The sequence below is a fragment of the Tubulanus polymorphus genome, chromosome 5 (genome assembly GCF_964204645.1).
Source record: "Tubulanus polymorphus chromosome 5, tnTubPoly1.2, whole genome shotgun sequence".
Classification (NCBI taxonomy): Eukaryota; Metazoa; Nemertea; class Palaeonemertea; order Tubulaniformes; family Tubulanidae; genus Tubulanus; species Tubulanus polymorphus.
In genome coordinates, this window is record NC_134029.1 from 9,191,432 (window position 1) to 9,216,784 (window position 25,353).

Here is a 25,353-nt window from a genome sequence, read left to right on the forward strand (position 1 = left end):
TATAGTAACTAGGTTGGAAGGATGGTGCATAAGCAACTGAGCCAGACTTTAAACTTGTCAAACCTAAATATTCACTACCGCTTAATTTGATCGGATTGCTCCAATCTACCGGAACCTTGAATATAAAATGAAACAGCCCCGATAAGTAAAGCTAAAAGACATCTTTTTCGTTTACAGAATGATAGAGAGAAACCAGTGAGTATAAATTCGAATGGTAGTTTATCATGTTTAAAATCTTGAACTTACCTCATGAACACCGGGTGTTTCAAACTTAAATTCTCTCTCTGCGAGTAAATTCCAAGTAGGTACTGCGCCTTTGAATATTTGAATTCTTGCCACGTGATTATTCTTGGTGTATACATTGAAATAACACACGTACCCAGCCGGAAGTGGTAAAGATGTTAACACGTAAGTAAAATAGCCATCGTTTACTAGACTGTTTGCATCGACAACCGGATTTCCAACATCTTTGGCTGGAAATGAACATTTAAATTGTTTAAGCTAAAGAAAATAAACCTAAAAAAGAAAATAAACTAAAAACGAATGAGCTATATTACCTGATTTGTTAGGTGGAACGGGTTCTGTTGAAACTGGACATGTTTTGCCGTTAGCTGGGGTCGTGTTAATTGTAGAATCTGTTTGAGTTGAAGGGTTGGAAGTAGTGGTAGCTGGTTGAATTGAAGGTTGCTCTGTGCTCGCTGTTCTTGATGTAGTGGCAGCCGGTTGACTTGAAGGTTGTGCTGTACTCGCCGATTGTGTGGAAGGTTGTGTTGGACTCGCCGGTGTGGAAGGTTGTGTTGTACTTCGTGGCTGTTCAGATGAAGCTGGTTGTGTTGTGCTAACTTGCGTTAGAAGAGTTGGCGCAGCTGTGGTCGTTGCTGAAATGGAATGTAATGGAAGAAAGCGGTGATGAATATTTCAGTTCTGTGTGTAGGTTGACAGTAACTTGCTTTGGCGCACTAGACGGCTCAACACGGGTTTTCAAAGAGGTTTTTTTCTTAGAAAATATCAACCACAATGATAGATTTTGATCAGACAAAAATAACATAATTGTACAAAACGACCTGAAACGAATTAATACTCACGACACGGAGGATCGACGTAGCCTTTACCTAAAACAAATAAAACCAGTTAGAATAGATAAAGAAACTTCGCAATATCACAATATCAACCCATATTTACTTACAAAGTTTAGGATGCGGAGCAATATTGACAGAAACTGAAAACATGTAAACTAATGTAGTAGTCGATACGGCAACGTTTTTTCCCACTTGTGGTAGACTTGTTGAAAATGTATACTCTCTATAGTAACTAGGTTGGAAAAATGGTGCATAGGCAACTGAGCCAGATTTTAAACTTGTCAAACCTAAATATTCACCACCGCTTAATTTGATCGGATTGCTCCAATCTACCGGAACCTTGAATGTAAAATGAAACAGCCCCGTTAAATAAAGCTAATAATAGAAATCGTTTTCGTCTACAGAATTATGGAGAGAAACCAGTGACTATAAATTCGAATGGTAGTTAATCATTTCAAAATTTTGAACTTACCTCATGAACACCGGGTGTTTCGAAACTAAATTCTCTCTCTGCGAGTAAATTCCAAGTAGGTACTGCGCCTTTGAATATTTGAATTCTCGCCACGTGATTATTTTTGGTGTATACATTGAAATAACACACGTATCCAGCCGGAAGTGGTAAAGATGTCAACACGTAAGTAAAATAGCCATCGTTTGCTAGACTGTTTGCATCGACAACCGGATTCCCAACATCTTTGGCTGGAAATGAAAATGTAAAGAACAGAAGATTTCAATATTCAATGCCACATGAAGAACATATTGATAAGGCAATGAACTTAAAACTCACCACAGTTATAGAACATGTCTCTAGCTACAATTATGCAATTGATTGTGGTTACAAAATGTGCACCAATACAATATGAAAATACTAAGTGATTCAGCTATTTAACACTCTCTAGTGACCATATACAAAAACCAATGACCTTGAAACTCATCACAATCATGGAATATGGCACAAGCTACAATTTTGCAATTCATTGTGGCTACAAAATATTCCTGGGTACAAATACAATATGAAGATAGGAATTTATTCGGCTATATAGCACCCCCTGGTGACCATATGAGAAAAACCAATGACCTGAAAACTCTTCACCATCATAGAACATGTTACGAGCTACAATTCTGCAATTGATTTTGGTTACAAAATATCCATAGGTATCCATGTAAATAGGAAAACTGTATATAATTCAATATTCAAATCCCTGGTGGCGGGAACGAAAACCTGGTTAACCCCAATATCGCGCGACGAGATGAATACTTCGAGAGTGATACTATCTATCAAATATCAAAACTATAAGTCAAAACCTGTCGATATTTTCTACAAAATACCTTTTTCTATCTACAAATGACGACTGATGAAACTAAGATGGCTGCTGATTGTGCCTCGCTTGGCTGATCAAAGAATCTGTCTGATATATTTAAGAGCCGTTCTCAAAGTATAAGCAGCAAGAATTTCAAGGAAACCAAACCATTTGAGAGCTACAGGTGTCGGAATTCAGCTGGCCGGTTCCCCAGTTGAGACTTAGGTCCAAAAATGGTCTTAAATCTTAAGACTGGTCTTAAGTTGTTAGATCGGCTATAGAACTTAGATGGTCTAAAATTGGTCTTAAGTCTAAGCTATGATAATGGAACTGGGCCCGGGCAAAAATGACTTTTTGGGCACAAGAAAGGCACACGATTGCCATCTTATGTCCGATCGACCCAATTTTTCTCATGCTAATGCATCATGGGGGAGGGTTACAAACACATGTGGAAGATCAAGATAATTGATCAAAGCGATTTCAAAATTGTCCCTTGAAAACTACACAAATGTGTAAAAAGTGCTGATTTTGGTGGACAAGAAATGGCTGCCAGTCGGCCATCTTGATTCTGATCGGGCCAGTTTCCGTGAAGAAGATGTAGCTAGGTTAGATGCATGTATAAACCAAAGATCAAGACAATACATTGAAGCGTCTTCAAACTCCCCAAAATAGCTGCATTCCGTCTACGGACAGGCGGACGGACGGACGGACGAACAGACGGACGAAAAGTGAACCCAATAGCTTGCTGGGAGTCGCAAGTGGGCTAAAAAGAATGTAGCTATTTTACCTGATTTGTTAGGTGGAACGGGTTCTGTGGAAACTGGACATGTATTGGAGTTGCCGTTAGCTGGGGCAGTGGAAATTGAAGAATCTGTTTGAGTTGAAAGTTTGGAAGTAGTGGTAGCAGGTTGACTTGAAGGTTGTGCTGTACTCGCTGGTTTTGCAGTAGTGACAGCCAATTGACTTGAAGGTTGTACTGTACTCGCTGGTTTTGCAGTAGTGACAGCCGATTGACTTGAAGGTTGTGCTGTACTCGCTGTTTTTGTAGTAGTGACGGCTGGTTGACTTGACGGTTGCGCTGTGCTCGCTGGTTTTGTGGTAGTTTCAACCGGTTGACTTGACGGTTGTGCTGTACTCGCCGATTGTGTGGAAGGTTGTGTTGTACTTCGTGGCTGTTCAGATGAAGCTGGTTGTGTTGTGCTCACTTGCGTTAGAAGAGTTGGCGCAGCTGTGGTTGTTGCTGAAATGAATGGTAATGGAAGAAAGCGGTGATGAATATTTCAGTTCTGTGTGTTGGCTGACAGCAACTTGACGGCTCAACACGGGTTTTGAAAAATTTTTTGTCAAATGTCAACCACCATAATAAATTTTGAAACCGACAAGAATAACATAATTGTACAAAAAGACCTGAAACGAATTAGTGTTTGATACTCACGACACGGAGGATCGACGTAGCCTTTACCTAAAACAAATAAAACCAGTTAGAATAGAAAAGGAAACTTCGCAAAATCGCAATATTAAACCATATCTACTTACAAAGTTTAGGGTGTGGTGCAATATTGACAGAAACTGAAAACATGTAAACTAATGTAGTAGTCGATACGGCAACGTTTTGTCCCACTTGTGGTAGACTTGATAAACGTGTATATTCTCTATAGTAACTAGGTTGGAAGAATGGTGCATAGGCAACTGAGCCAGACTTGAAACTTGTCAAACCTAAATATTCACCACCGCTTAATTTGATCGGATTGCTCCAATCTACCGGAACCTTGAATATAAAATGAAACAGCCCCGAAAAATAAAACTAAAAGACATCGTTTACAGAATTATGGAGAGAAACCAGTGAGTATAAATTCGAATGGTAGTTTATCATGTTTAAAATTTTGAACTTACCTCATGAACACCGGGTGTTTCGAACTTAAATTCTCTCTCTGCGAGTAAATTCCAAGTAGGAACTGCGCCTTTGAATATTTGAATTCTTGCCACGTGATTATTTTTGGTGTATACGTTGAAATAACACACGTATCCAGCCGGAAGTGGTAATGATGTCAACACGTAAGTAAAATAGCCTTCGTTTACTAGACTGTTTGCATCGACAACCGGATTCCCAACATCTTTGGCTGCAAGTACAAATAACGAGTTTAATTTTAGGGAATGTGCTCTTGATTATACCCGTACATTATGGTAACTACAGAATGTACGCTTAAAATCCGAAAATGAGTAAGCTGACGATGTTACTTTACCTGATGTGTTTGGTGGAACAGGGTCTGTAGTAACGGGACACGTTTCAGTTCCTGTAATTGTTAATACCGAAAATTCAATTATCATTTTATTCATACGTACAGATGCAGATCGATGATTTTGATTTGAATTATATGATATTTCCAATTACCGTTTGCAAATGCATTCAAAAACGTGATCAACAGTAAAGTGCGTATAAAAAGACTATAGCACCGCGAAAAACGAGTTGCCATGATTGAAAACCTACAAATTACAATGGGTACATGATAACAAATAAATACTTCTTCGACAAATTTTTCATCTACACCCATGGATGAACAATGAACTCAAATGGTAATTTGAAAGATGTTGAGATTTGTAAACAGGGTTATTACCATACCTCTTCTGGTGAATATGTGTTGACGTTACACATCCAACGAGGCAAAAATCAAAATCTAGTTTCTTACCTTGTTATCCTGTCCGGTGCGTCATTTATTACAATTAATCCAAAAAGTATTTGCGATGATGTTAGTCCATGTATATACATATATTACACACGTACAACATTTAGTCGACGCCCTACGACGTTTAGAAACGAGCACAATACCGCAGTACGAAGATCTGACGTGCCTGACCAGGTAAAACTGTCATGCTCGGTGAATCGTTACTGTCACTCGGCGCAATAGTCCTATTCGGAAACAATCACGCAATTAATGGTTGTTTAAAAATGTATGCGTCGCCATCGGTGGATCCGACTGGATTTTCCGTCGTCGAATCGGATTCAATTATCACGTTTTTGGTTGATTGAATAACATTGACAGACAATTGCTACCACCTCAATCAACGAAGAACAATCTTCTTGCAAGATTTGCTTATTAAAAGGAATCGTACCAATATATACTGTAAATAGCCGTATGAAAACGACCTATCAAAAGATGAAATAATGAGGCAATTACCGTGTCACTAAACTTTGACAGTTCTAACCATTATCACTTAGCGGCCAAAAGGTTTGTATCATCATTGATGGTGTAAGAAGAAAAGTATTTGAGAAAATAGCAGAGCGTTCTAATTTTCGTATTTATGGTCTTGGGGGGGGGGGGGGCTAGCTCTAAAACGAATGCATTTCTAAAGAACCAGATAGTGAGTTTTTGACAATATCTTATCGTCATATCGTGTTGTGGGTTTGCGTTTAAAAAACTGGATCCACAATATGTTTTGTAGGCCAAGCATATTACATTAAATTGGCAGTCCAATTCAATGATTAACGCACATTATTCCTATTTTCACTCCGTTACGCGTTCTTAATGGGTGCGGTTATGTTAAGCACGACTAACTTATAAAGGAAGACTGAATATATTGTTTTGTAAGACGAAAGCACGGGCAAAATGTGTGTACTGGAAAAGTACGTGGACTTATTTATAATCGTTAGTAATCTTGAATGCACATCGTCCAGTAATATGGGTGTGCGGTATGAATTAATAAGTCATGTAAAGAATAACATATAACCAAAATCAGAACTTTGTCTGTGGCTAGAATTATTAGTGGCTAGGCATAAGTTGATTTTTCGGAAAAACGTTTACGAAAAAATTGAAATTTGAAATGAATCCATATCCCAAAGGATATTGTGATGCATAAACTTGAGGTCGTCCTTTTATTTCAAATTCCGTGTTGTTTTCACGGCAACATGACTTCTTTCTTTTAACATTAAAATTTAAATTTTCATTTCTTCCATCTGTGCTTATGGCGGAAAAATCAAAATGAAAAAAAAAATCAATATGATGTCATCATAATTGCAAGTTATCTTTACGTATGCAACAATCTTTATTTCATATTTCGTGCTGCTTTCGTGGCAACATGACAACTTTTCTTTTTGCGAACATTTCAAATATCCATTTCTTCTTTAGAGTATATATACAACGTCAAAAGTTCACGACTGTTTTTCCATTCGATTTATCGTTTTTTTTTTTGTTCCATGGCAATGAATAAGGCCAAATTAACTCCGTGGCGATACATCAGACCTTGGAGTAATCATTGAATGATTACTCAAAGATCAGAACAAAAAATAGAAATGTAAACTGAACTATGAATACAATACGTTCAATTCTTTATATAGTGGGTTCTGAACTTACCGGTATTATCTATTTTCCACGTTTGTGTGTGGCTATACAATTCTTTAACAAATGTTTTTCCCCAAAATATTCATTTTATTTCAGTATTCAATTAGATTTTCTGCTTTTTTCGGATATCAATGCCCAGTTTCCTATTTCTTGTCCTTTCATTGCGTGGCGTGGAGGGGGGACATGTGCGCATGTCGGTCTCAAAATAACAGCAATATCAAGTGGAGGGTTGAGGTGGTCTGGTACAGTCGTAATGAATCCATTTGTAAAAAACGTCGTGATAAACGATTTCCAGATAAAAAGCGATAATATCTTGACAGTAGCTGTTTTCGAGAAAGTTTTATTTACAAAAACAAGCAAGACATAAGTACAAAGCCTAGCTCACTTTAGGACACATGGTTATTGCCAATATTCGCAGAATCAAAAGTTGGCACAATATCTTGGAATAAGCCAATTACACATACATACACACACACACACACACACACACATACATACGCATATTCTCAGACTAATCCATGTTTATTCATTAATATTGCGGAGAAGGATACGGAATAAACCAAAAAAAATACATTCAAGAATTTTGCCTAATGTATGCAAATTATTTGAAATTCGGAAATACTTTTTTCAATAGATGTAAAATCTCAAGGACAACTATTTCATTTACGTTATATATTGATTGTCTCGGAATGATATATTATTTGTATTGCAATGCGACTTCTATCAAAAAATAGTAATCATTATGTATATTGGTATCAAATTTATTGGTATAAGTTACATACTCGAATGTGTTGACCGAGAATCACGGTGATATCACAGAACGTGCTTCGTCTTAGAAGACCGATAAAGGGCAGGGCCAAGTTCAGTTGAAGGTTAAATTTGACTAGCGGGGTCAAAATAGGAGAAGCTTTATTATCTGTCATTTGGCTTAGTCGAGTAATATTCCACAAATGTGTTAACTTTGTCGTCTATAGTCTAGTAGTACTCTCCGCGGTAACTGGAACCTGGTCGCGATTCTTGTAGTCTTGGTAACGAAAGTCCGTACTGTTTGTCCCAGTTCGAGTCGACATCGCGTCGTAGCACGTTATCGTAGTAGTACTTCTCTTCGCGGCGTTGTCTTTGACGTTGGATGCACAAACACAACGACAACGACAACAACAGAATCGTCAAGATTATCAACCAGACGATGAAACCTATAATCGTTTTGTCGCTGAGTAGATCGGCTGAGATACCAGTTTGAGCTGAAAATAAAGAATCAGATTAACATTCTGTAAATTATACTCGTTCGCGATGTACTGAGCTTTGAATAGCTGATCGAAGACTGCTAGAATCTTACCATAGTTTTGCAACTAAAGCAATCTATGAAAATTAAGAGCCTTACCAGAAGCAGCTGGTTGAGCATTGGTGTCTTTTGAAGTCTTATCGGATTTTGTTAAACATACATATCCTCCGTATGAGTTGACACACATCTCCTCTGATGTACAAGTAGCCCGACCAGTTACCGAATTCAAACATTCGTTATTGTCTGAAAATCGAAAGAAGACGAACTGATATTATCAAAACCTATGTAACAATATTACGAACATTTGGCGAAGGGCTATCTTACCAATGCAGGTTTTGCCATCTTTACTAATAATGAACCCGCTATCGCACTGACACGTGAAACTGCCTATGCTGTCAACGCATTTGTGTTGACAGCCACCGTTATTGGTATTGCATTCATTGATATCTATAAAGAAATAAATCAAATGATATCTTCCCTTCAATAAGGGTCCGATTCATGAAATGTCGTGGAGATTCACATTTATCTTAAATCCGGTCCCTGTTAATGTTGGACATCCGAAATGTCACTTACTTCCGCATTTCTTTCCGTCGGTTAATTGATAACCGTCGCGGCATTCGCAGTAGAAACTGCCGAAGGTATTTCTGCAAACGTGCTGACAACCGTGTGTATTTGTTTGACACTCATCGATATCTACATGAAAGCAATGAATTCATTATATCTCTGTGTAAAACATCTTTGTTTTAAGACTTTCTTGTTTTGGCTATACTGGGATTAAAACGCATACGCCAAATTTGGTGCCATTTTCCATTTGAATGTAGCTTTATATAACTGTTTCGATAAATTCAAAGCACTATTTTTGAATTCCAAAAACTGTTTATATTCAATATATTATTCCGGGCAAATTGTGGTCAATTCATATATTTTTCATATTTGATAACAATAAGAACTCCAACAATATTATTTAGGAGATGACGACCAATTCATAATACTGTAAATTCTAATGCAGAGCTCAGCGAGACAAACTGGAAACTTCCACAGTAACTACGTACATAAATCATCAATAATCCATTCATAGGAATAGTTGTAATCAAAGAAATCGTAGCTATACCGATTAATAATTCATGAACTTTGAACGCAGCCAATATATGGTCTATTATATAAACGTCGGAATGGTTCACAGAATTGGTATTAAAACGTGCCTATTGCAGATACAGACCTTCATAGAGATCTCCTTTCACGCCTGTTGATCCTGCAGGTCCCCGAATTCCTTGTTCTCCACGGTCACCTTTGGGTCCATCTGCTCCTGGTGGACCTTGTGGCCCATTGTCTCCTTGTTTTCCTTGTAGCCCTTGAACTCCTTGAGCGCCATCGCTTCCTTTTTCACCCGGCGGACCGGGGTTTCCCCGTTCACCCTGTGGTCCGGCCACACCGACTGGGCCCTGCCCACCTTGTGGCCCTTGATTGCCACGTACACCTTCATTCCCTTTGTCTCCGGGTGGTCCACGAATTCCTGTATCTCCTTTCAAACCGGGAGGTCCTTTGGGACCAACTTCGCCATCCTTCCCTGGGCCACCAATTGATCCAGTTGGGCCCGGTTTTCCTGGTGGCCCTGTAGGTCCAGGTGGGCCAGGTGATCCTTTAGGGCCTATTGGCCCTGGAAGCCCATTATCAACGACAGCAATATTTGCGACTGCTGTAAATAGAATCCGCTGACTTCAGTATACATTCTATATCAAATACCGCTGCTTTTCATTTCGACACTTAAATTTTAATTTCATTTTCATTTCGAGTCTAGAATTCATGGATTTCACTTACCAAAATGCAATGAATTAATGATTCCAATCGTGACGAAAATGGCGCAAACTTTAAGATCCATGATTGATAGACGGTAAGACGATTAGACAATTAACTGAAAGCAAAACAAAACCTTGCTGTAACGTAATGGAAGAAAATATATACGGCCTCAAATGAAGATTCCGCTTCAGTACATCAAAAATATCAGTGTCTTTACTACGCCTCCTTTTACAACTTAATGGCACTATAGCATTTGGCATCAATTTAGCGATCAACACCTTTGAATCGAGTATATGGCGTCAACGCTACCTTTGGTTTCCCGTTATAACGTCTGCGTTCAGAAGCGATCAACACATTTGATTCAAACTTAAAAGTTAAATGTGCTGCCAGGTATTACTTGCAGTGATTGTTTCCCGAACTCGATAATAGGATTTTCGCGAGTGAACACGACAGACGGACAATATGAGTCGTTTCACCCAATACGAGTCAATTCAAGTTCAATCGTATGTACATTAATAAAGAAATAAGCTTCGAAACCGTACGTACGGAATTAATAAGTAATTAACATAGTCTTATAATGCCATCGAAAATCAATAACAAGGACTCCAATTTTAAGTCTTTGCGATTTAGTATAGAAATGCCAGGGCTCGATGGAAAGGTTAATTGAGTGTCAATGGTTGATATCGTAGATCACATAATGCAAAAGTTTGTCAGGCAATCTTAGAAATTCAATTTTTTACCAACAAGAATATTTCAGCGAATCTACTTGTTAGAACTAATCGAACTTGAAAATATCCGTGCGCTTTAATTATCGCTTATCAAATAGAAATTAGGAAAACAGAAAATCTACTTACCGTATTTACATGTGGTGTTATGTGTTATTTATTAGTCCAATGTTAGTACTGATGTTGGGTGTGGCGGAATTTACCGCGCTCTTAGTGCGGCACACTGACCGGGTTGGCGGAATTGCGGGGCAAAGTATTCATTCATTCGCATACCGGTGCGGCCAACCAGTGGATTTTGATCTGTCGGGCGGAAAGTTCGCGGCGTGTGAAAAACGGATTTTCTTCGTGAATCTATTCAGCCTTAATCCACCTATATCGTGAAGGCAACCAGCGCTATTGAAATTACAAATTAGAGTCGGTGCGTCGGTAAATTGACAGTAAACTTCAACTAGGCCCAGTTCCAATTACATTTTCCAGCTTATTTTGCCACTACAGGTTCCAAGTTCCGCAGTTGTCGTTTATCAACATTATACTATTGGATGTAATTAATTTGCAATTTTACATTTATCGGAAGAATATATGACATATTGTTATAGAAAATAGATGACATATTAAGATAGAAAATAGATGACATATTGTTATGGAAAAACGAAATACAATTCGAGGATTGTCTTTGTAGATACTGACAAATACGCGAATCATAGATCACGGATGCAATTCCATAATTGTAAATGATGAAGTTATCCGTGAAAAATAAAACTAATCTATAAGTACATGCATATATTGGTGATATTAACTTTTGTAAGTACACTGGCCCTATATTCAAACAGTTGAATACCCTCAAGCTCAAAGATACTAGTAAACTTCAGCTAAGTACTTTTATCTACAAATTCGTCCACTCTGACGAATTAACGAAATCATTCGAAAATTATTGGAGCGAAAATTTTCAAATCCACAGTCATAATACTCGGCGACGTCAAGATTTACAAACACTTTCTTACAATAGCCAAAGAAAAATATTTTCAGTAAAAATATCCGGCCCTTCACTTTGGAATAACATCTGTCACAGTCTAAAACAATCCGGAAAATTCAAAACTGTTTATGTGAAATGATAGAAAACTACTTTGCTCTGAATGTTTACATTATATAGGTATCCTCTAATTCAAACTGAAATTATAATTATATGTTAAACATATGCATCTGATCATTGAAGTATTACAGAAAACAACTGGTTTATTAAATGATTACATAGGTATCTCTTAATCAAACTGTTATCATAGTTAATTAAGTGTGCATTTTTGTGTGTTGAGGGTTGACTTTGAGCGTATTTTTTATTACATTTTCTTCTTCACTTTTCTCTTTTGAGGGACCTTATTTATATAAACTATTACTTAGTTTCTACAGACCCCTCCAAGTTGAATTTACTGTAATTTGCATTATGCTCTTGTACACTATGCTATAAATTATATAAATTAAAGCGTTCATTCATTCATTCATTCATTCATTCATTCATTCATCCATTCATTCATTCATTCATTATTCAAGTATTTAGATCCTCACAGTTCTCCTGGGTGTTTTATGGCGGACACTTAATCTGTTTTACACGGTTGCTGAATAAGTGTCATACGTAAAATTCCTGTTATGCACATGACGGCTATGAAAATTCAAGAACGGCACAATTGCCGCATTTTACCACCACTTCCTGGACGAAAATGTGCTCAAAGTGAGCATGTCTCCCAGTCGTTACCTTCCTTCAATTCACTGCAATAATAGTCTATATATTTCCGTCAAACTTCAGTACTTCTGTGATATTTCATATGAACTATAAAGGAAAAGTGTTCATACGATACATTCGGCCTTGGGAAAAATAAATTTTGATATGGCGACGTCATAGATTACATGTAAAACAGACCGGATCGGTTTCTACCTTATACGTAAAAGTCTTATTCGTTAAGTTCATACTTCATACGAGCAATCATCTCAACTGAGGTCGTCGATATTTCAAACTCATTTTAGTAGGCCTTCCCTTAAAAAGGATCGTGGTATGAATCTAACGATCCAAAGCGTGCATTCAATCAGAATCAAGATAGTTGATACCGTAAAAACATTATATATGAATGATTTTATGACCCTTTGTTCTAGTGTTCCATTTATTTTTGCATTATGCATTGCAGAATTTCCATTGGATATTTGTTTGAGTCAATTTTTTATCATGTACTATACTTCTTCAAAAAGAGCATTCTTCTCACGGAAAAAGAAGCGACTGTAAGATATCCGATTTCGAGACTAAAATGTTCGCAGATTTCTCCATCGCTACAGTCTCTTTATGATGGAAGGACAAAGTAATCCATTTTATTCCAAACTCTTTCTTATGGGGTTGTACATTTGTCTTTTATACATCTTCCTTGTCTTTTTGCTTCAGTCTTCGCTAGTGCTATAAAGATAGTCTATCGAACCGTCCCACGGCGTCAAAACAGCTAGAACCCGACCAGCAGACGAGCCATGTCTGTTCTTAGCCAAACACATATAATACCACGTCCACTCTCCTGCATCCCTTTCGTTCACATTCATGATCTTCAACGTGTATGTAATCAGATTATCAGGTCCGGCCGTATTCGTAATACTCATTCGTTTATCTTTTTCGACGGCGATCGGAATCATCTTCAATTTGTTCCAGTTTTTTACCTCTAAGTCTGGATAACCGTATATTTTGAAAAACTCGATTGTCGGGCTGTCCGTGTTTTTGACCGTACACGGAAACTCAATCTGAAAGATGAGTGAAAATCTGAACGGTTAAAATGATAATCATTGACATTCAGACACTCCGAAATTGCTTTCTTTTGTTAGTATGTTGGGATCTATTTTCTGATATCATTCTCGTTTTTTTTCAAATTCATACATCAGTATGCGCATTTGAATAAAACACTTAGATGCTACTTTACACAGGTCGCCTTTAAATTTCTTTCCCTCCCTCTCCATCAACAACACTATCCCTCTTGATTCGACTATACAGTATATTAAACATATAACATTAGTTAAGTAATTGTCATCTTAGTGACATCAAAAGGCGTTTTCATCTTTCTCCAGATTGGGGCAAAGTGATAATAACTTACCTCTTCAATTTCAGGACTCAAGACTATCGAATCGTCTGCCTTTTCTAAGATTTTCACTGCGCTAAACGGAAACACGGAGAATTCTACGTAGGCACTTGCACTGCGGTACCCGGCATCAATACGGTATTTAGTACCGTCAACGAATCCTACAAAATTCGCCACAGTCGAATAGCCATCTTGGTGTATTACTTGGTCCAGTTTTACTTGTTTTTCTGTTCCGTCTTGCGCCAGTTGCATGAGCCGTACGTACGCCTGTGGATAAGCAGTTACCTCGAAAATCACCATGTCATTTTCGCCTTCCAGCAACGCTAAAGTTTTTGACCCATGATTATCAACGAGGCGAGAGCCGGAAGCTGACGAGACGGTAATATTCGTAATGCGACCGAAGTCCGATCTCCTGACAAGTGAACTGCACATCCTAGAATGCATATGATGTCCTTTCGTATAGTATTCGGGTACTTCCTTTGGTACCAAGCAATACGTCCCTAAATCACTCTTTTTTGGCGGATTCTCCATCAAAGCCGTATTGCGTCGTTTGTACGTCTTGGTTTGGTCAGGTAGTTGTAAAACTCGGCCACTTTCTGTCTGATTCGCTTCGGCTGGGTATGCAACGTATTCTCCATCGACCTTTCGTCGCCAAGCGTAGGCCGCCTCGAGATTCGTACCTGAACCCCAAGGAGAAACTATCACCAATGAACGCAGGGTTAGGAGACCATCTTCGATAAACTGGACCCTTGGTGAAACGGTATAGGCTACTGGGAAACGGGCGAAACTAACGGCTGCAGGTGCTACTTCTGTCGTCGGAAAAATAAGCTCATGAACATAATCGTTGCAGTGGCCAGTAAGGGTGATTTCTAGCTTGTACGTAGATCTCGATTCGTATTTAGGCGGCACAGTAAGTGTTAGATTGGTGGCAAGTTTTGTCCCTCGATCTATAGTAACTCCTGATAATACAAAAAAACAATAAGATTTTAGCCAAAACAATATCAGATGGAAGCGGACATATTATTTTGTCAGGTTGTTCACTTCGATCTTTCATTTGCTATGCATGTTTTAAGAACCAGTAGTGTACTACTCAGTTCCACCAAGGACTCTAAAAACGGAGCCGGTATTTTCGTTCCATGTCATTTCGTCTTAAAGAGTCCATGATTCCACCTAAGTAACTTTATAGCAGTATCCACAGAAATAGGGAATAACGGAGAGGTCTATCAGTCGAAATGACTATTTGTATATTTCTGTAATTACGAAATCTGAATTCAAATATCTCACGATCAGTTCTCTCAGTCTTTACCTTCGACTTGAAGTGTGTAGAAGTTATGGTTTGCTAGTTTCACGAGCCATCGTGTGTGTACGCGTCGTTCAGTAGTGATGTGGACTTGAATGGTAACCGTTTTATCATTCAGAAAGCTCGGAATATTAGCGGTAAAATGTCCTGGGTATCCACCCTCGTAACACAGTCTCGGTCGTTCGCCGACTCTTTTCTCATTGCGAACCGCCTACAAACAAAATGAAGCAGGCAAAATGATTGAATGAATAAACAAAGGACGCAATCTATCAAAAATGGCGTCTGCAACAAAATTATCCTATTTCATCTGAATAACTATAGTAGTAAGAATACCTAGATATGGTGGTTCGTGACTCTTCATATAATCTCGCATGTAATCTCTAGAACCAGGGATCAAATGAGACTAACGTTAACTCTAAATTGAGTGTCCTGAGAAAAATGATCGACTTTTTGAAAGAGATTTTCCCAGCGATGGATAAACCGATTTCATTGAAAAACATCACAAAATAACCTCGTTCGAAATGTAACGGGAGAATAGATCAAAATATGTAAGAGATTGGTCGCGAATTATTTATTTCAAGAGTATTTTCAAAATCAAAACAATAGAAGTTTATGCAATATCAAATATAATCATATTGCATTTCTATGAATTGTATGTACATAGTTATATAGTTCAGCTGATAGGTATGCATCGAGGAACCAACCCCAAAATATAAATCTTGAATACAATTTTTATCGAAATCTCTATTTTCGATAAATTTGTTTTTTTTCTATTTATAATATGCAACTTCTATCTTCTTGTAAACCTTTAAACTGTTTCTATTTTACCTGGATTGTGACGAGAAGTCCGACCAAAGCACTGAATATCGTAGCGACGTGCATTTTACCGAACTTCAGTACTAGACTTAAAGCCGGGTAGTTCGTTTAATATCAATGAGTTCTCGGGAAATTGGTCGACAAATTGCATGGAAATCGACAGTCACGACAAAAATATCTAGTTCAATGGGCCTGTGACGTTATCAGTCTGAAACTAGATGTTCCTGTTATGTGTTATCATTTCTATTACACATTGCGATGATGATACATGCATTAACCGCGGTATTTTGTATTTAGATATCTAATTATATAAACGCATCAAAAAACAATGCGATGATCTGTATACATGGCCATACATGTACCATTAACCATATACGACATGTACCATTAACCATATACGAGTTTTTCATCACGGCGACTAATGTGTTTGTTGTCTGTATTGTAATTCCTCATTAGATTTATGATTCGTGGAATCAAGGACTTTTTGTTTTAGATACTATGGTTGAATTCAAGAAATTTCTTATCAGTGTTTGGAGAATTCAAGAAATTACTTATCAGTGTTCAGAGAAGTAAAGTTTTTTATCAGCTTTTTTGTATGTATGACCAATTGACTTCTAACGATGGAAATATTTCAACAAATTCCTGTGAGTCCGCAACCAAAACAACGACAAAATTTATATTATATACATACAAAAATATGTACGGGACTTTTAAATATGAATACGTTACGGCAAAAATCTGATGAAGTCTGTTGAGCACAGCGTCCTGAAGACACACAATGAATTTGTCTCACCTTTCGTGCACGTTTTTACAACTATACAAGGATGGGGAACCTCCAACCTCCTGTGGCAATCGAGGATTCCACTTATAGCAGGCGAGGATCCACCAGGTTCGCTAGCAGTTACTCGGTCTTATTTATCAAAGATGATTTAGATATTTATAGATCCCTCCTGTGGTCTGTTTTTAGTGTATTGTAAATAGAAAATGTATTATGTATTAAAGGCCTTTAAAGCTCGTGATGTTTTTAAAATGTTTTCATTATTCTCTAGATATATGTTAACATTTGTAAACAAAATTATTTTACCCTCCACTTACCATGGAAATGGTAAGAGAGTGATAATCTTGTCTCATTTTCTGCATTCAGTTTCTTTTACATTTCAGTTAAAACCGAATAAACTTTTTCTTCAATAAATCTACTATTTATGAAAACTATACCGATATCTGAGTAGAAAATTGAATCTGATGTAGATTTGGTAGGTCCTGTGATAATGTTTCGACTCGGGAGCCTAAAAGTTCAGTTCAAAGTTCATTGATATGATATAATGAACTGAATTTGGCGACGAGATAAGATAAGATAAGATATTTATTTCACTCCAACCATAAGAATGGTACGTGGAGGCAAGATTGAATACAAAATATGAAATATAAAAATTAACAAAACATGAACAGAATTATATACATATATACATATAGACAAAACAAAATAGGAGTTAACAAAATTTGACTGAATGCCCGTCACGCCATCTGGTGGGATAGCTGGGGTTACGGTTTTCCCTAATCGGCAGCTGAAAATCTACGTTTCTCGTAATTTTTTTAATGCAAAATCCATAGTCAAATAGCTTTCGAATTTAATACAACACACTCGTTAATTTAGATATTAGCGTATAGAACTTGTGACGAATGAGCGTAGTTGACAAACAAACCGAGACCTTGTGTCACCTTATGATAATGCTGTTAAACCCGATTTAATTTCACAAGACTAATACATAAACGTTTAGTTAGAACAAATATCGCCGGAAAGTAAATATCGGCGGGACTTAAGAGGAATGGCTCCACTATACGTGACAATAGCTCGTTGGCTGTAGGCTAATGTTGATTCGTTATAGTTGCAACATTAAGAACAAATGTTGGGCTGTGAATTCTGGAAGGTGAACTCGCCGAAAGTTAGTAAGCAATGTTCCGAATGGTAAACAAACTAATATCTATTGTAACCGTTTCGAACGCCGGTGATAACCGATTGCGTTCCGGTCGTCGTACGTGGCGAGGCGGCGAAATCGACCCAGCCGTGGCCGGTAGAGTTGCGGAAGTGTACGCACGCACCGGATAACAAATAGCGGATACAGGATATGCGTAATGCGCAGTGATGTTTTATTCAATTAAACCGAATCGATGCTGACCAATAAACCCATTTAGGAGTAATCGGAGAATCAATGACTAAAGTCCTTTATGAAATGGCCACAATTCTATTTGCCATATTTCCTCCGATTTGGTAAACCTAGATTCCCAAATATTCTATCTACCTCACAATTTGAATAGCCAATAGATTTTATCTTATTTCATATGTTCTACCTTAAATCAATCAGAGAAAGGCTAAATATATTTCTAACAAGTCCATTTTATTCGATATTGTCTATAGCTGTCATCTTAAGCAAGACTAGTAGATATTCGTGTGGTATGTAAGTGTGGTGGAGTAATAAGGGGTCAGACGCTCAATAGTTGGTTTAGGTATACCATAGCATGTCAGGTTGGCTGGAAATAGATTTTGTGCTATTAGTGAGCCACATTGACTGTCTTGGTACTGTTGGAAAGACAACATCTTGGTGCTTCGGACGATGGGTGTTTTCACCCTGACAACAGGTGCCGTGTTGCAATAATCGGTTGTCAAGGTGACGATGGTGCTTTTCTCTTCTCGGTTTACCTTATTTCTAAGCATCGACAAAATAAGCAAGAACTCGTGATATGTTCTAACTCGCTAGAACTATGATATGTAGCCTTGAAATTTCAAAACTACAAATTATTTCAGTGATTCTGTTAGATAGATTATTCCTGCGAAATTAACCCTGAATACTAGGATAACTTTGCATAGATCAAGTGAGTCTTCCATGTTTTCTACCATAACTCTGCAACCGATCAAGGTAGGACTCAAGTTTTTATGTATATTCCTATGTTTTCCCATGAGGGCGACCTGTCATTTGGAATAGGATTCCCCGGCATCAGACTTCGTTTAAGTATGAAAACTAAGATTGAGTATTCTTGCTTTCACTATTCACATCTCAATATATTCATAAAATAGATACCATAGTAACAATGCTATCAGAATTCACCCTCCGCCAAGACTTCATTTTCCCCAGATTTCATTCTCAAAAATCCATCGGTGAGAAACGAAGCACAAAGTAGTTTCTTTTACTAAAATCGGTTCATTTCCGATCGTTCAAATCGAAAGAACAGCACCACAAGGAAATTCGAAAAACTACAGACTCTTATATCTGCATTCATATAACAGAATTTATTAATACGATTTATCATCATGTTTTAATCTTTAGTTATTACAGCGTGGCAGAAAAGAGAAACTATGAACCCACCCAGAAAGATTGTCATGTCAGTTTTATATACTATACATCTTATATATTGCACACACAAAAACGAGTAATTTGTCGTCTTTTTACAATTCCAGAAAAGTTGAACTTTTCCGTTTAGAATAAATACATACATTATATATATATATATACATATATATTTTTATTAGACATCTGTGTTGACTTTTGTTTTGGCAGCAATCTTTATTTGTTTAACATCACGAAAGAGATTTTATTTAAGGAGAATAAACATCATTTCCGACGTCGATTTGTTCGTCGACATTGGCATTTCTAACGCAACCCTCCACTGAAGAAGCATCAGCGGGTAATTTGTCCGTTTTTCGGGTGGTGTCTATCACAGAAAAGCTGGTGGCGTTACGCGACTGAACCGCTCGGCAGGCTCGCCGATGCTGGTCGAGAGAGGCTGGGTCTGGACATGTGAATCCGCAGGCTTCACAAACCGACGCTCGATTCACTATATAGAAAAAGAGAAGATCATCAGATGGCGATTTTACAAATATTCATTCGGATTACCTTTGAGCAGTCGTTCCGAGTATTCTAAAGAATTAGTAGGCTAATAATCAAACAAGCAATGCGTCGAATGATTAGACGAATAGATGAATATACACACTTCGATTAAGCCTATTGCAAATTTGGCACGTTCAAATTTTAGGACGGTCTAATTGGTGATAGTGTGAACGCGCCTTTAGAAGAGGCTGCACGTTAAAATGACCAGCTAGTTGTTGACAAAATATAGTTCACTTTCACAATAGCACATCATTCATGTTATTAGAAATGAATATTGTATCGATCGCGAAGAGAGCTCATTGTTCCGTTGACCGAGTTCAAAAGCTTGCATTCGTCCAGTAATTATTTTTGAAATACATGAACAGAAATAAGGCTGAATTCTTAAGCGATGATGCATGGCTGCCATTAATATTGAAACGTCCCTAATCTAATATCTGATATACGATGAAGCATTTAAGAGATTTGAGAAACAAACATTCTGTGTTTGCGTGTACACATGACTGGAAAAAGATAGCTACCTGAATGAAGGGTCATGTGAAACTTCAGTTCCATCGCCTGGCAGAACGCTTTCCCGCATACGTTGCAAGTGTAAGCCTTTCCTTGAACGTGAGTCCTTCTGACGTGAGAATCGTGTGCGGCGTGCGACGCGAACGACTTGCCGCAATGTTTGCACTAAAATTTGAAAGAGCGGAACAATTTGAATATTACGGAAGTTAAAGTTTGATACTTAGACTGGCATTTATTCAACTCATTAGGAGTTTTCATAGAATGTACTGAATTTCCTGCGGTATATTCCTTTTGTCCTAATAGGGGGTAGCATTATCCATGATAATGACGCATCTTTTTGTCATTTCAAAAATTGATTTTGGTAAATTTACTCATTAGATTTCGATGTAAATCGTTAGTGGATTTGCTTGTCAGCAATCTACCTAGGTTTGCTATGCATTTGCTGTAACAGCAGTTGTTCTCGATGTGGGAAATATTTGAAAAGGTGATGGACGAGACAAGTCAGATCCTGAACTCTAAATCGTATTAGAGTCCATGGTTAGACTAAGTGTCTCAGTGACATCCAGCGAATGAACGACGTGCAATTAATAACCCCCAACAACGACAAAACTAAAGATCACACGAAACGCGTCATAAACGACAACATGGCACCCATCCTGTCTTATGTGATCGGGCGATGTCAATGCATTGTGTTCAATTTGCGATTTTACGATAGATCGACCATTTTAAGAGTCATTCCCAACGCGTTCTCGGCACCAGCCGGTTCAACAAGTATCGTCCACTTCGCTTCAGCAGATCGGGAATCACAGGGCCCGATTACGCCGAATAATAGGAAGCATGTGGTTACGGCGATACAATACCTTAAATGGCTTTTCACCAGAATGTTGTCGAATGTGAGTTCGGAGAATACTTGAAGCAGTAAATGCCTTGCTGCAGTAAACGCACTTGTACGGCCGTTCCCCGCTGTGCACCTAATCACACGGAAAAAATCATATCATTAATCATATATTTATATCATAATGAATTACAGTACTAGATGAGCGGGAAGCCACGTTGGCAGACGATACTTTCGGGTATCATATATATGATATTTTATGTTACATAATCTAATCTGGACTGGAAACTAATCCGTATTTATTAGTTATCTGTCTTCATTTTCTATATTCGAGCATTGACTACCTTATACTTTCCCTTTGCAACTTGATTATGACTTAAAATCCCTGAATTTATGATCTAAATATTTATAGCTCATTAATCGAAATATGTACTCCTGTGACAAGCAATGATCGTAACCGTGTGAAAAGAGAAGTCGGCTTCGCGCGTTGGTCACGAGCTAATTGTAGCCTAGTAGTTGTTTAGAGTTGCTGATATTTCTTTTTGTTCGTTTTTTTTTTTCAAATCGAAATCGGTACTTACCCTCATGTGTTTATTAAGACTAGATGATTGGCTGAAACTCTTACTGCAAACGGTGCATTTGTGTGGTCGATGCTTTTCGTGCACGTGTAAGATATGAATTCGTAGACGATCTCGTTTTTCGAAAGACCTGGAAATAATTGATAACGATGACGCCCGATACAAATTATACGGTCAACATGCGTCTTCGTTATTCTTAGCCTTCAGGTATTTATACAGGACTTAAGTTGATACCGAAACATTGAAAGTGCCCGATCACTAATTAATTCATATTTTCAATATTAATCAATATTGTGATATTCTAACCCAGCTCAACGACTGGGAAGGTTTAGTAGATATTCATGTGAAATCGATCATCTAAACTGGTCGGTCTAAACCGTCGTTTACCCGTTCACTTTCATGGCGTCACCAGAGAGGTGTCAGTCCCCATTTTAAATCCGAAGTCCGAATTTCTTTAGTTCTAAACTTTGTTTTTTCACATTGCGGAAATATCAAAATTGTTTTGCCCTAAAAGTTCCAGAAAACAAACCTCTCGAGCTTCGATCAAATTTCAAAGATTAAGACTGTTTAGGAAATTTTCAAGTAATTTTAAGACTTCAGAAATGCTGGTTTGCCTTCGGCGCTCGGCGGATACGGTGTAAAGTGTAGTTCCGCTTTGATAAATTCTGACCCTCTTTAAAAAGTCCTGGTGACGCCTCTGACTTTTAGACCGTACAAATCTTAGTTAGTAATTCGTCCACATGACACTCGCAGTCAGTTAGACCCCGGTCACAGGTATATGTATCATATATCAGTGCGCGAAAATTGACACGACAGATCGATATTTGGCGAGATTACCTGGTGCAGAGATGGCACGGAAATTTTCTATTCCCAAGATCGACGCAACGAGTGTATTTGAGATGTTTGTCGCGATAGTATCTATAAGCGAAGACCTTACCACAGCGGTCACACATGTAACCTTCACTATCTACAATTAGAAAATACATTTACAAATGCAGAGCTCATTTTGTAGAAGTTGCAGATTTGTCGTCAAACTAGCGAGCACTTATCACTTACTTTCACTTTCAACTTCTGGTTGGTTGGCTGCTTCTTTCAAAGCAACAGGTATGCCCATGAACTGTAAGTAGGATTCTCCGTACCAGACTAGAAATTCCGAGCCGGGAGCTACATCTTTGCACACCTCGTAGTAGATCTCCTTCCCATTTTGAATAGCGGTTAGATTCTGTTCCAAGCTGTAGCGAGCGCAGTTCACGTACGACATCCAGTTACCGGCCGTACCGCGTCCATCGACAAAATAACTCAAACGCCCATCTTCGAATATCTAAACATCGAACGTTTTAAACACATATTTTATCAATCGAGTTGGTTCAGATATTTGAAAAAAAATCGAAGTTCTGAATACGGTGCTATGAAATAAGAAAATAGGTAATGAATTCAAAAATCCACTATGTACAGAATTAAAAGATTAAAAACGAATTTGATTTATCAATACACGACGTGTATACTGTCACTAGAGACCATCGTCAGGTCTGATGGAATAAATATAAACGATAGCATTTCTCCAGATAGTTCCCTTCTTTCTAAGATTCCCTCCTTCCTTCGTGCCTTACTTACTAACCTCAATAACCTTATAAACTTTTCACTCGGAAATTAACTAGTTCTCCTTTGATGCGGTAAAACTTGAATCGCAATGAATCGTAAAAGATGATTTTGAAATATCTTATTTCAATAATGCATTATTTCAGTTCTCCCTCGTTTCTGTACGTAGTTTTTAATCTTTTAAATTCTGTATATAGTGGGTTTTAAACTTATATATATTATATGCACATCTGAGAGTGGCTATTCTACAAAAAATAGGTTCAATAGTGAAATTTGTATTCCATATCAATTCTGGTAGGAAGAAATAATTAAGTCTTTAGTTTAAAACTGTTTTGAAGGTTTTCTAATTGTCGTTGCATTAAATTCCTCGACCAGGAATAACAGTATAAACATGATCCTTGATGCTGTAACGAAACTAATTCATTCCTCCCTCAATTCCGGAAGAAGATATCGAGCGTTATTTTGCTAATTTATCTTAACAATCTTACCTCCCACATAAAGGTGTTATCGTCGTTTGTTTTGATTTCGCTTGTGTTGACGTTTTTCCCTTGGAACGGACCGAAAACCGTTCCTTTCGGTATCGCCCGTTGCGTGAATATACCGTAATGTAATACACCGCCAAACATCGTCTGCAACAAAATTATACCTGAAAAAAAGCGATCGAGAATTTCTGAATATGAATTTATCTCGCATTGATTGACTTACGAACCGCTATTTGTTGCAAAGAAGTTTTTAAATTCATATTTTGATTATATACATATACGTTGTCGAATAGATATGTAATATGAATTTCTGAAAATCAATCCATAATTGATAATACAACGGACATTTTCATTACATCTGCAGAAGCGATACCATAGATGCGACTTAGCAAAGAAAATTTTCAAAATATATTTTGAATAACAGGAAAACCGCAGAAGAAGTGAATTGATTATTCATGCATGATATTATGAGATCGAACTGGTAAATCGAAAATTTCTATCGCCTTAACCATTCTTGCTCTTAAGTTATGCCTGGCATCTGTATCTGCGCTTACCTTCGGGAAGTCCTAGACCCGGAATGTCGATCGGAGAATTCACAACTGGCGACTTATTTGGATTAGCCGGCGGAGATTCTCCGGACAGAATTGTTTCAATACCTTTTAAGAGAAGAAAATAGTACTGAATTAAAATCAGATGAAGTCACAAGATACATAGGTTTGTTTGCTGCAGAAACGCTGTTTAAGTGTATTTAGTGTTAAATCCGATTTAATCGTTGGAATCATGAAATTCTGTCAAAAATCATAGGATGCAACCTGTGGCATCAGAAAAATGATTATCTCACCGTGGTTGAGATTACTGGTTCGTAGACCGGACAAGGCGTGTCCAGCGAGTCTTTCTTCTGGTCTGCTCTTCGCATAACCGTATAGAACCATGTCCAAATCTGCAGGTCCGAAGACCAGGCCTGGCATTCCGGGTCGCAGATCCGTTCTACCGGGTGGGCTACGTGGTGTGTTAGCTGCTGCAGCAACCTGTGCGGCACGGGCGTTTTGGGCTGCTAGATTGGCCATATGAGCTGCATGGGCGGCCTGAATTTGTGCGGCTTGAAATCTAAAGCATAAAAGATAAGTTAGCTAGTTCTATGTAATATTAAGCTAATATAGTCGGACGAGGCGCCTGGGTCAATGATCTATCTTGTCACTGCGGGTCATTGTGTAACATCTGCAGCTGACGGGACAGAGCAATGTTATCATTGACATCGTTTCGTTCTGTGGCGTTGTCTGTTGAAATGAACAAGGTCAATTCAAGGTGCACGATGATTGTGTGATCGAGGAAAATGGGCGGAAGCACAAGCGATGCATAAAACAAACACCGATTGAAAAGACTGTAACATGTCTGTCCGTGTTCTTACGTCGAATATTTAACCAGGATCGAATTTCGTCGATGAGATTTCTATATTTCCTCGACCGGTTACAAAACGGTGAACGATGAGCGTACGTGTCCGCGGATAATGCGCAACACTGCAGAATGTTTTCATTGCGTTTTGTTCTGACCGTGTCGCGCCATTATCACTAAAAGCAGTTATGATGTTGTGTCAATGGATTGGAGCTTTAAATATCGAATCTCGTTCGGAAACGTTCGCTTTCTTTGTAAACAACGATGCATGATTGCGCGCCGGTAAAAAACGAAACGAACATCCCGAAGTAATTTTTCGTGGCATCGATTTGTTCGCGTAA

At 38.0% G+C, this 25,353-nt stretch overlaps 3 protein-coding genes across 5 annotated transcripts; all 3 read right to left on the reverse strand.

Annotated features, from left to right (window-relative positions):
• Positions 1 to 7,048: 7,048 nt before the first annotated feature.
• On the reverse strand, positions 7,049 to 11,180 carry LOC141905570 (uncharacterized). Of its 3 annotated transcripts, none has more exons than XM_074794482.1 (7): positions 10,651 to 11,180; positions 9,818 to 9,911; positions 9,219 to 9,695; positions 8,573 to 8,692; positions 8,324 to 8,446; positions 8,099 to 8,242; positions 7,049 to 7,958 (listed from the first exon to the last, which is right to left on the reverse strand). In XM_074794482.1, the coding sequence occupies exons 2-7, from the start codon at positions 9,876 to 9,878 to the stop codon at positions 7,693 to 7,695; spliced, it is 1,191 nt and encodes a 396-aa protein (XP_074650583.1). In that variant the 5' UTR covers positions 9,879 to 9,911; positions 10,651 to 11,180; the 3' UTR covers positions 7,049 to 7,692. The 3 variants fall into 3 exon arrangements, with proteins under 3 accessions (XP_074650583.1, XP_074650585.1, XP_074650584.1); XM_074794484.1 differs by lacking the exon at positions 10,651 to 11,180 and adding an exon at positions 10,106 to 10,581; XM_074794483.1 differs by lacking the exon at positions 10,651 to 11,180 and having other exon boundaries at positions 9,818 to 10,581.
• A 1,450-nt stretch (positions 11,181 to 12,630) lies between these two features.
• On the reverse strand, positions 12,631 to 15,863 carry LOC141905676 (uncharacterized). Its single transcript, XM_074794645.1, has 4 exons — positions 15,748 to 15,863; positions 14,926 to 15,130; positions 13,635 to 14,578; positions 12,631 to 13,287 (listed from the first exon to the last, which is right to left on the reverse strand). Exons 1-4 carry the CDS (start codon positions 15,799 to 15,801, stop codon positions 12,940 to 12,942), a joined length of 1,551 nt encoding a protein of 516 aa, XP_074650746.1. The 5' UTR covers positions 15,802 to 15,863; the 3' UTR covers positions 12,631 to 12,939.
• A 3,428-nt stretch (positions 15,864 to 19,291) lies between these two features.
• LOC141906212 (PR domain zinc finger protein 14-like) lies at positions 19,292 to 24,687 on the reverse strand. Its single transcript, XM_074795453.1, has 9 exons — positions 24,462 to 24,687; positions 24,175 to 24,276; positions 23,627 to 23,784; positions 22,592 to 22,860; positions 22,377 to 22,502; positions 21,543 to 21,669; positions 20,987 to 21,097; positions 20,138 to 20,291; positions 19,292 to 19,566 (listed from the first exon to the last, which is right to left on the reverse strand). Exons 1-9 carry the CDS (start codon positions 24,685 to 24,687, stop codon positions 19,328 to 19,330), a joined length of 1,512 nt encoding a protein of 503 aa, XP_074651554.1. The 3' UTR covers positions 19,292 to 19,327.
• Positions 24,688 to 25,353: the final 666 nt, after the last annotated feature.

Excerpts from the sequence above, each read along its gene's own strand:
- LOC141905570 (XM_074794482.1), bottom strand. The coding sequence starts at position 9,878 with ATGGATCTTAAAGTTTGCGCCATTTTCGTCACGATTGGAATCATTAAT. Across the intron at positions 8,447-8,572 it reads CGACGGAAAGAAATGCGGAA|ATATCAATGAATGCAATACC; the intron begins GTAAGTGACATT and ends ATTTCTTTATAG. Across the intron at positions 7,959-8,098 it reads TGCTCAACCAGCTGCTTCTG|CTCAAACTGGTATCTCAGCC; the intron begins GTAAGGCTCTTA and ends CTTTATTTTCAG.
- LOC141906212 (XM_074795453.1), bottom strand. The coding sequence starts at position 24,687 with ATGGCCAATCTAGCAGCCCAAAACGCCCGTGCCGCACAGGTTGCTGCA. Across the intron at positions 20,292-20,986 it reads CTGGTGAAAAGCCATTTAAG|TGCAAACATTGCGGCAAGTC; the intron begins GTATTGTATCGC and ends TTCAAATTTTAG. Across the intron at positions 19,567-20,137 it reads TCACATGACCCTTCATTCAG|TGAATCGAGCGTCGGTTTGT; the intron begins GTAGCTATCTTT and ends TTTTCTATATAG.
- LOC141905676 (XM_074794645.1), bottom strand. The coding sequence starts at position 15,801 with ATGCACGTCGCTACGATATTCAGTGCTTTGGTCGGACTTCTCGTCACA. Across the intron at positions 15,131-15,747 it reads GACTTCTCGTCACAATCCAG|GCGGTTCGCAATGAGAAAAG; the intron begins GTAAAATAGAAA and ends TTTTGTTTGTAG. Across the intron at positions 13,288-13,634 it reads TGAGTCCTGAAATTGAAGAG|ATTGAGTTTCCGTGTACGGT; the intron begins GTAAGTTATTAT and ends CTCATCTTTCAG.